General features: G+C 44.7%; 1 protein-coding gene across 7 annotated transcripts in view; it reads left to right on the top strand.

Moving 5' to 3' along the window:
• HIRA (histone chaperone HIRA-like protein) overlaps positions 1-15671 on the top strand; it is a 52172-nt gene extending 36501 nt beyond the window's left edge. Inside the window, exons 8-11 of one of the 7 annotated variants that reach the window (XR_015185913.1) lie at positions 14203-14328; positions 14423-14525; positions 14767-14977; positions 15123-15671. Coding sequence is in view for 5 of the 7 variants with exons in the window: in XM_086496128.1 (XP_086352254.1) it covers positions 14203-14328; positions 14423-14552; positions 14813-14959 (403 nt within the window). In the remaining 2 variants the exon portion in view is untranslated. Of the gene's footprint in view, positions 1-14202; positions 14329-14422; positions 14553-14766; positions 15044-15122 lie in introns of those variants that run through there. The other 6 variants (XR_015185912.1, XM_086496130.1, XM_086496128.1 and 3 more) reach the window with 6 other exon arrangements.
• The last annotated feature ends 1187 nt before the right edge of the window (positions 15672-16858 follow it).

The following is a 16858-nucleotide window of genomic DNA, read 5'->3' as shown; positions in this document are numbered from 1 at the left end:
TGTCTTTTAGAAGGTTGTTCAAGCAGTATGCCATGCAAAAGCGCACTGTCACATGCGGATAATGGCCCTCTATAATAGTTGCTGCTGCTCTGTTTGATGCCTTCCCATCTGTGACAAAGGCAACCACATGTTGCTCACCAATCGTTTCTATGGTCGCTATCCACTCTGCAGAGAGGACATCGGCGGACTTGCTACTCTCGGTGGCATCATGAGAGTGCACAAAGTACATCTCTTCACTCGAGTATGCGACGAGACCATGGATAGATCTCTTCCTTGTATCGCTCCACCTGTCGGCAATGAGGGAAACGCCATGTTTTGCCCAAAGACGCTGAATGTTGACTGTTGCTTGCTCCACGATAGCCTTCTCTCGATCGAGCAAAGTGGTTCGGAGAGCCTCTGAAGATGGCGGCACATAGCCGGTGCCATACTCTCCTATCCGTTGCACCATGACTTTTCAATACTCCGTCCTATTTCGATCAAACATAGAAGAGGTTAGTATCAAAAAGGCGGAAACGACGATAACGAAAGGAATGAGAGAAGATTGATAAATCATAAAACATACCTCGCCACGACAAATAGGATATGGTCGTGATAGAACAATCGGGCCACGGCCACATCCACCTCTTCCTTCTTCTTTGGGTCCCAAGAGGTGGCAAGGGTCCTTTGGCGACGAATCGGACCCGATGAAGATCCACCGGCACCTAACCGGGTAGAGAGGAAGAAGGAAAAATGAGAGTCTTTGGGTCGATACCTTTGCGTGCGGGCTTGGCTTTATGGTTGAATTGCTTATCCTTTTCCTCGAGCTCCTTCCTCTTCTCGATGGTTACGTTGGTGCAAAATCTCACCTCATGTCCTGGCACTCGAAGAAAGTGTGCCCTCACTTTGTCATGCCACCCTTTCCGCGTGTAAGAGCATAGCTTGCATGTCCATGCACGAGAACCTCCCGCCGTCGACAAGGTGCCCTCCGAGGTCACTTCATCCCACCACGACCATTCCTTCGCCTTTTGAGTGTTGCCCCCATGAACGGAGGGGGTTGTACGAGAAGAAGAGGCCATGGAGTAATGGATGATGAAGACAAAAGAGAGTCGCGATAGAGAGCTTGAGAGAGAGCGTAAGCCTTGAAGCCTTGAAAGTTGAGAGCAAGATTGAAGAGAGAGCTTGAGCCTTGAGAGCCTTGAACTTTGAAGACTTGAAGGCTTGAGGCTTGAGCGCTTGAGAGCAAGAGAGAGCTTGAGAGACTTGAAGGCTTGAGCGCTTGAGAGGAAGAGAGAGAGAGAGCCTTGACAACTTGAGAACTTGAGACTCGAGAGCAAGAGACTCGAGTGAGCTTGAGAGGAAAGGGTGAGGGGGTAGCTAGTTATATAGGAGTGCTCGCTGCTTAAGCCTTATGGGGCGTTTATAAAAAAATAGCCGATATTGACTTTCTCTCCGTTACAGGCCGTTCCAAGTCCATTCCGGTCCGTTCTGGCCGGACGTTCCGATTTCAGGCAGGTAGTCGGAACGGCTGCCGTTCCGGGGGCATTCCTTTTTCTCCAGCCGACCAGAACGCCGTTCCGGCGTTCTAGGCATGATATACTGCGTTCCCCAGTAACTCTGGCCCATAGTACATTTCGAGACATTTTCAGCCATAGTTAAAAATTGTTTGAAGCACATAAATACTTCGGACTTCGCTTTAAGCGGAAATACCCATGCATGCGTGGAGTAATTATCAATGAAAATGTCACAAGACTGGCCCCATGTGCCAATAGAAAAGAACAGTCTGAACAAACTTTTAGCACTTCAATAACAACTGACTTGAGAGAGAGACGACAAGCGACACGGAGTGGCGGAATTCCACCCCAGAGAGTATTGGCCCCAAACCTTGGCGGCGTGGCGCCCCTTTCGGTATTTCTTTATATTGCATCAACACAGTACAAGCCGGAACTCCACGCTCTCCACTTTCTCCAGGAGGCATGCCAGAGAATGAGCCTTTAGCACATATTTAAAGGCCTTAGGCCCCAGAAGCAGTTTACATGAAAAGCCTTCAAAACTCAAAAGCTTCTGATCCAAAAGCAATGCCAAAAAGCTGCCAGTGCGATTTGCGAAATTTCGTACAGCTGCCACGTCATTAGTCAGCGCAAAACGCAGAGCGTCCGTACAGTTGCCACGTCATCAGTTTTGCGCGTGTGTGTGTGTGAGTCTTGCTTTATTTTAATCCCTTTATGTCATTGGAGCCCTATCAGACGGGGTCCCCATAAGTTGGTAGGACTTCTTCGTCTGCTACTTGTTCTTCTTAGGGTTTAGGCCCCTCGGCTGGCATCTGTAAGTTGGCTCCATTCTTTAGGGCTTTGACACGTCAGTAGTTTGTGACAAAAAAGTCACGAAGTAAAGGTAATTGCCCAAGGACGGAGTTTGCATGGGCCCACAAATATCACTATGCACAAGTTGCAACCTGCATGTGGCCCTAACTGAACCATCCTTTGGAAACTTAGAACGCTGTATCTTACCCAAAATACAGCCTTCACAAACGTGTTTGACAGGACCATCCTTTGGAAACTTAGAACGCTGCATTTTACCCAAAATACAGCCTTCACAAACGTGTTTGACAGGTGCTTCAAGAGGCGGCAAAGAAGCAACCATATCAGATTTCTGCAAACGCAGCAAACTGGCAAATTCAGATGATCAAAATGTGCATCCCAAAGTCTCGCATCTGAAATAACCTTTGAATCCAAAATTGCATTTGCAAAATTCTGCCCACACTTGTCATGCAAAGTGAGCTTATACAGCCCGCGACATAAAATGCCAGATGCAACAATTTCATCACCGAAACTGAGATCATGTACTGTACATCTTTCATCCACAAATTTGACTACAAGACGAAGTCCAGCAAGTGCAAATACAGAAAGATTCTTCTTAATCTCAGATACATAAATTGTATCAACAAGTGTGAAAGAATTTGCAGCAGTAAGCACAATCTTTCCAACTCCTTGAACCGGATAAGAGGCATTGTTAGCACAAGTAACTGAATTTTGATGAGGGACAGACTCAAGAGAGGTGAATAAATCACAATGTGAGGTAATGTGCTTTGTAGCATAAGTGTCAAAATACCACACATGTGAATCTGTTGCAATTGACATGCATGCATCATGGACAACAGCATTATAGGTACACTCTGCACTAAAAGCCCATTCTACATCAACATCAACATCACAGTCTCCTTTCACAGTAGAATCAACAATAGTTGCATTTGTAGTGGAACCAGCATTTGCAGTGGAATCACCCTCTTTCTTCTTAGCCTCTTTGACCTTCAACTTAGGACACTGCTTGATCAAGTGATCATTAGCTTTACAATAATGGCAACGCATCTTCTTTTTGCCCTTATCACCACAAATTCCAGACGAATTGTTGCCAGCAGAAGCATCAGGATCAAGTGATTTTCCACTCGCAGAAGAACCATAAGAAGTGGCTGCATTGCTGTTACCACCCTTTCTTTGAGCAACAATAAAAGCCTGTTCAACTGCATGCCGTCTAGTCCTGTTTTTTCTGGAAAGTGACTCTTGCAACAACAATGTGCACAATGCATCAAACTTGACAACTTCAGGATTTCCTTGGGTCATAAGTCTCCAAGCACTAGCAAAAGTCTGGTAAGAGTCTGGCTGTCACAAACCAACTTACAGATGCCGGCCGAGGGGCCTAAACCCTAAGAAGAGCAAGTAACAAAAGAAATCCTACCAACTTATGGGGACCCCGCCGATGGGGCCCCAAGTGACATAAAATATTAAAATAAAGCAGGAGACACATACACACACACACATACAAAAACCGATGATGTGGCAGATTTTTGAAAATTGCACTAACATGATGACGTGGCAGGTTGTACGGACTTCCACGTTTTGCGTTGGCTGATGACGTGGCAAGATGTACGGATTTCCGTGATTTACGATGACAGTTTTTTGGCTTTGCGTTTGGACCAGATGCTTTTAAGTTTGAAGGCTTTTTACTGTAAACTGCTTTTGGGGCCTAGGGCCTTTAAATATGAGGTTAGGGCTCATTCACTGGCATGCTTCTTGGAGAAGGTGCAGAGTTTGGAGTACCAGCTTGTACTGTGTTGATGCAATATAAAGAAATACCGAAAGGGGCGGCAGGGTTTGGGGCCAATACTCTCTGGGGTGGAATTCCGCACTCTGTGTCGCGCGTGCTCTCTCTGTATTTCAGTTCAGTTGTTATTTAAGTGCTAAAAGTCTGATCAGTCTGTTCATTTCTATTGGCACTTGGTGCCCGGCTTGTGACAGAGGTATTAGAGCATCAGGCGTGTGCTTTTCTGAAAGCATACTGGTCCTATAAAAGAGCAAACAGAGCTATTGGAATTTTATTTGAGGGATCTTCGCCCTCCAACCCGGACTTATTAGCCACTCCTACCCTTACTTCGTCGCGCATCGGAGGTGCTTCTGTCTCCACCGCTCATGTCTTATAGGACATAAGCCAATTAAGATCACTTGCAAGAGAAGGATCCAGATTTGTTTCAAGTCACTGATTTTCTCAGAAGCAGTGCCATGTAGATGTTGATATCTACAGCTGTCAAGCAACATACTCCAAGTACTTGGCAAGCTTTCAAGAAAAAAATTTGCCCGAAGTTATTTGGTTTCTGACATCTTCCTTCAGAGTGCAACTTTTGGCAGAGTGGGGTATCTTGAAATGCTTGCCATGGAAAACCTAGCAGATTATATCTTGAAATTTCTCCACATCTCTCAATAGATGTCTCTTCTCGAGTTGATAAACTTGGAGGTTCGATGCGATTGCTATCTTGGGACTACCATCGCCTCCAAAGAAACACTGTCTGTCCAAGAGCTGATGGACCATGCTGTGCTCGGCTACGATCTTACGGAATGAACCTAACCCTAATTTTTGGTGCAGGTTCCAAGATGGAAAGTCAGCCGATTTTTTGAGCTCGATTGATGTCGAGATTGCTTTTTAAGTTTGAAATCTGTTTAAGAACTTGTTTCGTGATCCTGTTTGAAATTTGTTTGAAATGGATGGTATCTGTTTTGAACCTGTTTTGGTGCTGATTTGAAATGTTTGACTCTCGTTTTAATACTAGTTTCATTGATCCGTGATTTTACTCCTGGGTGGAGAAGTGAGAAATACTGTTTTGGTATCGTTTGAACCTCGGAACGATGCAGGCCGATGCCCGGGGAGCGTTTCGTTGTATTTGCAAACCTCCGAACGACGCAAGCTGATGCCTGGGGAGCGTTTGGTTGTATGCTTGTAAAATAATTGTTGTTGTGACTCCCGGCCCGGACCTGGATGGTTATGCGAGAGGAGTATTAAGAAGTTTGAGCCATGGTTTCTCTTAGCACCTCCAAACGACGCAGGCTGCGGTCTGGGGGGCGTTTGGTTGTAAAAGGCCTCTATATCTCCCGGCCCGGACCTTTTTAGGTTATGCGGGAGGAGTGATGAGGGAGTCGTTGAATATCTCCCGGCCCCGACCTTGTTAGGTTATGCGGGAGGAGTGTCCATCGGCGGCTTATGTTTCTATGTCTTGTAACATGCATATGTAAGCATTTGTGTTGCATTGTAGAAAGGAGAAGCTAACTCCTTAATAAAAAAAAAGAGCAAACTGATTGCCCCTCGGAAATTTTTGAGCTAACTTGAGTTGTTTTGCAGATATCCTGTAATCGCGGACGATTACTCTTTCAAGAAAGAGGGATGTCACAAATTGCTGACGTGTCAAAGCCTAAAGAATGGAGCTAACTTACACATGCTGGCCGAGGGGCCTAAACCCTAAGAAGAGCAAGTAACAAAAGAAGTCCTACCAACTTATGGGGACCCCGTCCGATGGGGCCCCAAGTGACATAAAGGATTAAAATAAAGCAGGACACACACACACACACACACACACACACACAAAAACTGATGACGTGGCAAATTTTTGAAAATTGCGCTGACATGATGACGTAGCATGTTGTACGGACTTCTGCGTTTTGCGCTGGCTGATGACGTGCAGGCTGTACGGATTTCCGTGATTTACGTTGGCAGTTTTTTTGCTTTGCTTTTGGACCAGATGCTTTTAAGTTTGAAGGCTTTTTACTATAAACTGCTTTTGGGGCCTAGGGCCTTTAAATATGAGGTTAGGGCTCATTCTCTGGCATGCTTCCTGGAGAAGGTGCAGAGTCTGGAGTACTGGCTTGTACTGTGTTGATGCAATATAAAGAAATACCGAAAGGGGCGCCAGGGTTTGGGGCCAATACTCTCTGGGGTGGAATTCCGCCACTCCATGTCGCGTGTGCTCTCTCTATTTCAGTTCATTTGTTATTTAAGTGCTAAAAGTCTGATCAGTCTGTTCTTTTCTATTGGCACAAATAGTGATTGTTGTGCCTTTTTAGACCTTAAGATTTTTCAGACTCCCTTGGGATTAGAAGTAGATATCTATGATAAGCGCCTTGAACCAGAATATGCCAATCTAAAAATCATCCGTATGCCTCACATTTCTCTTTTAGCTAAGTACGGTGTCATTTGCTCTGAACGATTTAGATTTTCTCGTCTTTGTTCTAGTAATTCTACTTTTGTTGTTCAATCTTGCCATCTTATTTCTTTACTAGTTGAAAAAGGATACTCATTCAAAAGAATCATGAAAAACATTCGTTCATTTTTGCATCGTAGTAAGTTTATTTTTAATGTTTCTTCCTTTGGAATGTTCAAGATAATCAGTAGTAAATTCAATAGAAGTGGGGAGCTGAAAAGCCCACTTATTGTTTGACTTAATAACACCTTATGTTGTTGTTTTGATCTTTAGCGCTTCTAGTATTTTTACTAGAGCTTGACAAATGCTAACCTTTGTCATGGCTGAGTATGCCCATCACCTCTGGAGGGTGATAGAAACTCAGCTCGTTGGTTTTGTAGAGTACGTTCAAATAATGAATGACCTCTATATACACCTGCACCTACTCTTGGGCACTGACGACGTGAGTAGGGATGTCATAGCTGTTGTCCAAGCTATGCATGATAAAGGTGATAATCTTATTCTTCCTGTTTGGACAAGCAGCGAAGTTGAGATCACATATTGTCAAGTTTGGTTCTTTGCTCTTCGTAGGTTTGTAGTAGTATTCATTTTTCGATTTCGTATTTAGCTTACATGAGGACTTAAGAATGTGTTCCGTTAGAAGTTGTTGTGTGAAGTTTGATTTCTAGGATTAAGTTTTTAAGATGTCTTATCCTTCTTTTGCTTAAAGTTGAGTACTTGTTTTAAGCCTACTTATTTTACACATGCCTTTTCTAAAAACATTTTTAAGTTAATAATGTTTTGTTTTATCTAGTTTTGTTCCGTAGCAAACAAAGTGATTTAGTTAGTTTGTTTGTTTGTTTTTGTTTTTCTTTTCTTTTCTTGTGTCCCTTGCGTTTATAGTTTTATGAGTGCTTTATTCCCTCTTATAATTCGTGAGTTCAGACTATTCTGAACTTATGAAGGTATATGTTCTTTTCTATTGGCACGTGGTGCCCGGCTTGTGACACTGGCAAGGCATCAAGAACAGTCTGCACTAGGGAACTGTCTGAAATGACTTCTCCTGCAGAAATAAGTTGCTCATTGATATCCTTGACACCAGCAAGGAAAGTGTCCATATCATCTTCCTCATGCAGAATCTTTGACTCCAGCTCTTTACGCAGCAATGCAATTTTTGCCTCATTGCGGCTTGCATAAAGACCAACCAGAAATTCCCAAGCTTGTTTTGCAGATTTCAACGAATGTGAGGAGTAATGGGCGCTTCACAGATAACGCAATCAACTGCGCATCCTTTACATCCCAACGAGCTTGTTCTGCTGTAGGCAAAACAACTCTTAACAGCAGCAATCCATGCAGCAAGACCTGTAACATCCTCAACATCGCCTACATCCTCAGAACCAGGACGTACATCAATGCCCTGCACAATATTCCAGACGCCCTTTGACACAAGAACATGCTGCATCATGTAAGCCTACATAGGGTAATTGTTCCCATGCAATCTGTCCTCAGCATCAAATATCTTGAACACGTGTCTTGTTGTGAGCCATGGTGAATGCTGCACGTGATGTGAAAACTATCCGAAAAGAGGAGAAACAAAGCGGGAGCAACACGTGCTATATAATACAAACCGTAGAAGACTGCAAGGGACCTATTATGCAGAAAACGGCACTGACAGAAATTCTGCACAAAATGACGAAATAGCCTGTGCAGCTCTGCTGTAGGGGAACGGAGGTTGAAATGAGTCCAAATCAGAAATCTGAGCAAACTAAGCTCCTTGAGCTTGTCCGAAATTTTTGTTGACCTGCGAAGCTTGCCAAAGCTCATTGAAATCGGAGAAAGTGAGCAGGCATGTGTTGGAGTTGCTGGTGACTAAGCCCGGGAGGACGCAACTTGCTCTGATACCAATTGTTGGAATTAGGGTTGCAGGAAAACACACACAGCTTGGCGAAGACGAAGGAAGCTGAAGGCACACAACAGAGAGTGTATTACTTAGTGTGCAATGGAAAGATGGATAGCCCTACAATGATGGGCGTATATACAATGCACGAGGGAAAAAACCTCCTAAAACGGGGAAAAATGCCCCGGCGGTCCTAAGTGTGTTCACACACATCACTACCACATGTATATGGTAACACTCGGCTAGGATTTGCAGGTTGGCTAGGGTTAGCCTGAGGGAGTCCTAACCCTTGGGGTCTTTAGTGGCTTGACACGTCAGTAATTTGTGACAGCTTCCCCCTCGGGTCAACCAAAGGTCGCATGCTTGCTCCCCTTGTGAGAAAGCTTGGCAACATAACTCCATTTGAGAAAACCGGAACAATCCAGCAATGCTCTACATGTTGAAACCTCCATCGGATTTCCCTTGGTGAAGAGGGGTCGGGGTAATCAAGGGTAAAAGACGGGGAAGTTGTAGACGAGGGTCCATAGCCTCCACATACCCGTAACCCAAATCTGCTCCAAATTGGAGAAAAACGAGGAAGATACAGCAAGCTTCTTCTCTCTTTCAATGAAGTCCGAGACGGCACCTGAGGAGCTAATATCGAGCATCCAAGGTGGTCATGACACCATGGCTCTTATACCATGCTAGAATAAGCAGCGGAAATGCAATGAAGACATGAATTGGCCTCCGATTTGGTGGACTCCTCGACTTCAATCTGGCTCAACTCTGATAAGATCCTCTTGACACTAGAGAACACCTACAATGCCACATACATATACAAGGTAACTCTGGAGAAGAGAGATCACTGAGGTAGAAAGAGAGAAGATGTAACGAGCACGGGCACCACGTGCCAATGGAAAAGAATAGACTGAACAACTTTAAGCACTTCAAATAACCACTAAATTGAAAGAGATACACGACACCCGAGACGCGGAGTGTCGGAGTTCCAGCCCAAGAGAGCATTGGTCCCAAACCGTGGCACCCCTTTCGGCATTCTTTATAATGCTGAACTGAGTACAACGCCGGTACTCCATCTTCTGCACCTCCACGTGGGAGCATGCTAGAGAATGAGCGCTTGGCTCATAAGGCCCTTGGCCCTCTAAAAGCAGTTACATGAAAAGCTTCAAGTTCTAAAAGCATCTTGTCTTCAAAAGCTAACGCAAACAACTGCCAGTGCAAAAGTAGGAATCCGTACAGTTCTGCCACATCAGCAGCTTGTAGCGCAAAACGTGGGTGTTTGTATAGTGCCACATTAGTAGAAATCACGGAACATCCATACAGATGCTGCCACCTCATTAGTTTTGTACGCTAGTCTTCTGAGTGTGTGGTTGCTTTAATTTTAATGCCTATAGGTCACTTGGCCCCATTGGACGGAGTTCCATAAGTTGGTGGGAACTCCTCTTAAAAAATAGGCCACTTGGCAAGACTTTGCAAGTTTGTAAAACTTCTTCTGTTGCTGTTACAGTTGAAGCCCCTCGTGCAGGATCTGCAAGTTGGCTCCGTTCTTGAGTGGCTTGACATGTCAGCAATTTGTGACACACAGAGAGAGAGAGTGTCAGGTGCAGTGGAATTGAAATGGTGAAGGTCTAGTTTTACACTTCCACAAATCCTTCTTCTTTCCTTGCTTTAGTGATTCCTTAAATCTTAAATGATGATTCCTTTTACTTTCCCCTGAAGAGAGGGGTTGAAAGAATGCAATAGTGATGTGTAGAGGGAGAGAGGAAGAGAGAGAAGAGAAGAGCGATACCCGATAAGGTCCCAACCAACCCTCTCAAGGGCTACCCACACCGTGCCGATGTGGTATTTGCTTTAAATTGCGTAAATGGAATGTACACACAATGCAATACCTCAATGCAGACTGTATTGACTCAAATGATGACTGTATCCGCTGTAACTCCTTTGATAGAGGCACTTCCGGGGCTGATTTGATGCACCTTGGGTCCTTCTTGATGTGCGGATGGCCACCAAGGGGCTGGTTTGCACTCCCGATGTGAGAGGAATGAAGGGCTGAAAATGCAGATCTCGACGATGCCGATGATGGACAGCAATGGAGGACTCAATGGCGGCGAGGGAATGGCCGAGGCGAGGGCTCAATGGGCTGTTAAAGTATTGGACCGCAATGGGGACATGCATGGGCAGCTTTCCGAGCAATTCAGTCGCGAAGGACAAGCTGAAAACTGAAAACGCTGGCCTGATCTGCTAGGTTCTCTTGGCGCAAGGGCTGAAAGCAGAAAACGCTGGCTGATCTGCTGCCTTCCGAAGAAGCAAAGGGCTGAAAACCGAAAACGCTAGGGGCTCAGGGCTGATGGCAGAAAACGCTGGCTGATGTGCTCTCGCTCCCTACTCCTGGCGCTTGCACAATGTGATGAGAATGCTAGCTCCTTGGTTCCCTTTATAGGTGAATATTACTGGTTAAGAACTTATTAGGCATCAGGTAGGGCAAGTGTCCACCAACTTACCAAGTTACCTAAAAATTGGTCCAGGGGTCCAGATATGGGTGAAATTTTCGCACATCCGCCCACTTGGGAATCTGAACGACGCGGGGAATGGCTCATTGGATTCCTCTAACCTAGAACTACATGTACGTCATGCCAGATGCCCACCTTAGTGTAAAAACATCTGTCAAAATGCGTGTACAAACCATTTATGCAAGAGGGTTCCAAAACTGGGAAACCTAATCTAATCGACTTGTCCGGACACGTAGGTCCTGCGAACAGGCTCACAAAATTGCCGGTACTAATCCTCCTAGGATTCTAGACATCACTATCTAAGAAGGGGAAAATTGGCTCTGGAAGTCGATGAAGCATGTCCACGTGGCACACAGAGCCATGTGCACGCGAGAGAGAGAGAGAGAGAGAGAGAGAGAGAGAGAGAGAGAGAGAGAGAGAGAGAGAGAGAGAGAGAGAGAGAGAGAGAGAAATGAAATGAAATGAAATGTTATATTAACGTCTTCAAAAGGCCAAAGTGACCTATGAGACCAGAAAGTTACAATGTGGTGGATCTGATACAGAGTCAGAGTCAGAGTAACAAGATGACAACAATGACAAAAATGAAATGACAAATGTCACAATAAAATACTATGGAATCCTAAACTACTAGGTGTGAACAACAGCTAGTTGGGATAGCTAGATCACAAGAGATCCAGCATCGGTCTTCGCTGGCGGATCTCATCAATCTCCTCCATGGTCAGTAGTCTGACCGGGCGTCGTGCATGTCGAGCCAAAGTGATCCGAATCCTCTGATGCAGCCTCCGCTGATGCTGTGTAGTCCTCCGCAGTCGTGGGCGTTTGGATCTTCCAAGCTTAGTCGCTCGGTCGATCAGTGTGCCTCTGGTGTGAGACGACGAGCTCTGCTGTGGTAGTAACTCCTCCGGGTGTCCAGTGGCAGCTCTAAAGAAATCTGTGATCTGTCTTTGGGATTGGCTAGCCTCTCCTCTCATCAGGCTCTCTCTGTGTCTGCGTAGCTCGAGCAAAAACAAACCCAAGCATCTTTGATCCTCGTACTGCATGACTCTGGAGAATGGTCCAAAGCCCTCTCTAAACAAGCAATGGAAGCGGTCTCGTATCTCGTAGTAGACAGGGTAGTGGCACTTGTAGTGCAACTCTGTCTCAGGCTCGATGTCACACAGGGGGCATGTCCTGGCCTCTGCTGGTACTCCGCTGTATCTCCCAGTCTCGATCCGCAACTAGTGTGAAGATGTACGTATCTGGCCTATAGCACATCGTATCCCATGAGACAAGTGGGTGTCCATGTATCTCGGTCTCGTCACAAAGCCATCAACCGTAAGCTGGAGGAGATGCTCTTTGTAGAAAGCCATCTTCGTGCCCAGCTCCTGTGCTGGTTGTATCCATGTCCTCTTGGTGTCTAGCTGAGTCAAGTCCTGGCGGATGAGCCTGGTGATCTCGGACTGTGTAAGAGTCACAGAGAGAGAGAGAGAGAGAGAGAGAGAGAGAGAGAGAGAGAGAGAGAGAGATTAGGCAAAGGCTCTCCATGCTGATAACAAACTGCTCATATAGGTGACCAAGTGTGGTCCGCCGGCCTAGCACTTACATGCCTCAGAGGATAGACCCAAGGTATACACAAATGCTGCTACTACTGCTATCTACTCCTGTACACAAAACCACTGACGTGGTCTCCACATGGGCAAGGACTCCTAGATTGTTCCTCCTCCTCGCATCAAGAGAGAGAGAGAGAGAGAGAGAGGGACATGCCTCAAGGCTGCTGGTGTGGCTGCCCTCTTGGGGATATGGAGATCTTTGCTCTCCTAGACCTGCACCAAGAAGGAAGTGCTTTGTCTTTGCACTTGGTGGCCACCGAACAGACTGTCCTGAGGAATAAACCCGAAGGAAATTCACTGCTGCTCGTCGCACTAAGTGAAGGGCCTCTGCCTGGGGATCAAGTCGGCACGCTGCCCTTGGCTGCCACCAAAGCACCACAAGGCTGCCTAGCAGAAACGCTAGGAGGCCAGCAAGTTATAACGCAAGACCTGCCCATAAGGGTGTCCTGCTGAGCTTCTTGTGCACTCCAAGAGGGGCCTTCCTGGCCTATTTATAAGCCTAAATCCAGGCTGCCTGACCCAAATACTCCCCCTCTTGACCTAATAAAAAGGTGAGAAACTTTGAAAAAGGGAAAGCGGAGCCCATAGGGCAGTAACAACACTGGGAAGGCAAGGGAAAAATCCTCTAGACCTGGAGGAGGCAACATGGCTCCAAAGCTGTGAAGTCAGTTTTTTAAAGTTGCGACCTCGCTTCTATGGACCTTTCAAGATCATCAAGAAGAATTCAGTTGTCAATTACAAGTTGGAATTTCTGCCTCATGGATAAGATTCATCCAACTTCTCACATTTCATGGCTCAAACATTACATTCAAGGAGATTCGCTACTGTAGACTTTTCTTATGTGCCAGAAATTGAAGGTGAACACATCATTCTTGTTCCAGAAAAGATTCTTGACGTTTGTTAGAAAGAAACAAGAAGAAACATCACAACAAATTTCTCGTCAAGTGGATGGATCTAGACCAGAGTCAGCTTCTACTTGGCAAACTGATGATGACATGTAGCAGTACTCCAACCTCTTTCAAGAGTTCTTTGACAAGCGGCTGACTTTGATTTGACACATGGGTTTTATGTTAAATGGGAGGGAATGTCACGATTGTTACGTGTCTCTCCTTGCTGATTCCAGTTGCTGATACGAAGAGTGACCTCTATTCTTGACTGGTTGCAACTCTTTGTTCTAATGACACACCTCTTCATCAAAAGTCACACCCTTTCGACGACTGGCCATGTCCCTTCATCTAATGGTGGAATTGTTCGCTTAAAGACACGTCTATTCGTCCAAAAGAGTGTCTGTTCGTGATTGGTCATTACTATTCATTCATGTCTCTTATCTCTCATAAAGGAGTCTATTGTACTTAGTTTCATTCATTCAATCAAGCAATCAAGCAACGGTGTTCTAGTCTCTTGAGTGTAATTTCAACTTTCAGTCTTGATCACATAGATTAAGTAGTGTAGAACACAAAGTAGGACTAGAATCCTTACAATGCATGATGGAGTTGATGGTTAGATAGTTTTATGGGTGATCACCGTGAGCCTATACCGTGCACTTTCCCTTGATGGTGAATGTGAGCTTCTGTGGGTAGATTATTCTTCATAAAATGGACATCCAGACTTCGCTTTGCTATTGTTTGACTAGTGTAGACAATTCTATAAAACCCTCACAAAATGAGATGAGTATGTTATGATGGTGCTTACTCTTTGAGTAAGATGTTTAACTTAACTTTACATTTTTAGGGTCATGAATGAAGACAAAAGTACGACCAGGTCCCATTTGGAGTCACAGATGGCATCTGCAATTGCACTGAAATCTCCACAGGATTATCAAAACTTTTTGCTGGCATACACTCGCTTTCTTACAAGGTCTTACTTTCAGAATTGTAATGGTGAACAAGCATCTCTGGACCTGCTAGTTTAGATATTCTGATAGTTTTTCTAATGTTTTCGAAATCTGTAGAGAAGCTGATGAAGTTCGGCTGAGGGAGCTTTGTATGGAGCTTTTGGGTCCTCCTTTTCCCAATGATACGGCCATGGATGGAAGCAATGCAACCACAGAAGGGGTGAGCAAGTGGGAATCAACTGTACTGGTATGCTTTTGGCTTGTTTATCATTTGGAGAATCAACTTATTTTTTGACATCTTCATATGTTATAGAATGTCTGTGTTTGGCATGGGGTATCTAATTTAATTGGCATAATCCGTCTTTGTAGCACATTTGACATGATCATTAAACTATCAAGCGCTGTTGGTCATCAAAAACTTTAAATGAGATTGATTGTGTGCTGCTGTGTTGTGTTGACAGTCTTCTTTTCCGTCCACTATCCAAACATGTCATGTCGTTCATATAGGGTTTGAAGAAGCAAGAGTTGCTGAAGTCGCATGTACTGCCTGCAATGGCTTCCAATAGGAGCATTCAGCGTTTGCTGAATGAGGTTCTAGATCTTGTGTCCGAGCTAGAAGCAAGGCAACAAGCCTTGAACGATTCAAAATCATGAGTGGTGGAATCAGACAAGGTTTAATTTTTTGTATTCTCTCTTCCAAAAAGGTTTATGTTGCCAAAATTTATTCTTTTGCTTCAATGAGTTTAAAGAAATAGATGTTGTACAATAGTTCCATTGAAAGTGCATACAATGACGTGTTTTGAGATGAGTTCTTTAGGTGAGGTAGGAGCATGAAAACCTATGCATACGTGCAAACAAGTCGGTCACCTTCATCTGTTTCGAGGTGCGTGCGGAAATTTGAATGGAGGAAACAAGGCCAAGGACGTTGTAATGCCTAAGCATTCTGAAAGTGGATGGGCTTCACATGAGAGGTGAATTGCACCCTAAGGTCCTGATCCATAGTCACATGGAACAGGAAGTGGAAACGAGGCAGGCAAGGCAATTCAAAACGGAAATGGCTCGCTCTTTTTGCAATGGAATGGATTAGGAACGGCTTCTTATAGTTATGTGTTGTATGTAATCTTTGAAAAATCCACGATTGACCTTGGAAATGTAGTTTCTGATCTCTAGGCGCCTTGTTAACTATGTCCTGATCACCTCTTTTATATGTACATATGATGTGTCAGTTTTCCAGCTCACACCAAACTGGAGGGCCCTTTGAACTTTTTCTTGAGAAATATCTGTTGGGTTAGGGAGGATAATCAAGGGCAGCATTCATAATGACAAAGGGAGAAAATGCTTCTATTAACTTGAAAATTTGGGTACATAGAAGTCTTAATAGATATAGGATTGGGTGACATAAGGGATACATCACACTGTGTGACATCATCATGCCAGGTGGACAGAGCATATGACTTTACATGGGTATTCACATGATTCTTGATGACTGGGTTGCAAAGGTGGGTGGAGGGGATTCACACGTAGAGGGCAAAAGCTGGTTCAGGCCAACCAACGAATCGTTCCTTGCCGGATGCTGATGGGTGGTTTTTTTTCAGGGCGATGCGTATTAGACGCCGCGGGGTTAACTGGGAGAGTCACTGGGAGAGTCACCACCTCGGACGCCACAACTTGCTATTTGGTGTAGTTAGGAAACTCTGCTTGTGAAGAATGATTAGTTCATGAAATCAATGTAGTGTGTTAAATATAGGACGTGGTCATGCGTGCATCAGTTAACAGTAAGATGTTACTGATGCAACTATGCCAAAATCGGTAAAGGCACGAGAAGCCTTGCGTAGTTGCATATATGACAAATAACTGGTTCATGTGAGCACTGCCCACGTGCACGTAAAGGGGTCATTGTGTATCCAATCCTATCTCTTGACTGACCTTGCCAAACCCTACAAATCAGTCCAAAATATTATTGAAGTTTTCAGGAATGAACAAGTAAACTGGACATTGATACAGATCTCCGACAATTTTTCGACAGCATACATCCAACGCGCCATTATGTACAGCGCGCATTGTAGGGAATGCTTCTCATGCTTTAAGCACTCTTAAAAAATTAAGTTGAAAGTATATGTGATGAATGCTGGAGCTAGTCAAATCTCTCTCTCTCTCTCTCTCTCTCTCTCTCTCTCTGTCTCTCTCTCTCTCACACACACACACACACACACACACACACACACACACACACACACACACACACACACACAAGCCTCTGTGCATTCTCATAAAAAGATTTGTGTATCTAAGACAGAATATGTTCGCTCTTTCCTTTCAAAACTGTACCCAGAGTGTTGTTGATGACCCTACAAAATATAGGAGGGTTACCTTTAAAGTTGATGTGTTTGCATGTATTGATAGGATTGAGACTCGGTATAGTGTCATAAGTTTGTAGAAATGGCTATAAAAGGTGGTGTTTCAACGAGCACGTGCAAGGTAAGGTGCATGCGTATGTTATGTACGATACAATGCGCCACGATACACAATATGGTACACTCGCAGAAGGAGCGC

The sequence above is a fragment of the Adiantum capillus-veneris genome, chromosome 22 (genome assembly GCF_014529385.1).
Source record: "Adiantum capillus-veneris isolate H3 chromosome 22, ASM1452938v2, whole genome shotgun sequence".
Taxonomy (NCBI): Eukaryota; Viridiplantae; Streptophyta; class Polypodiopsida; order Polypodiales; family Pteridaceae; genus Adiantum; species Adiantum capillus-veneris.
The sequence above is the reverse complement of the archived record's forward strand: the minus strand, read 5'-3'. Positions and strand labels throughout refer to the sequence as shown.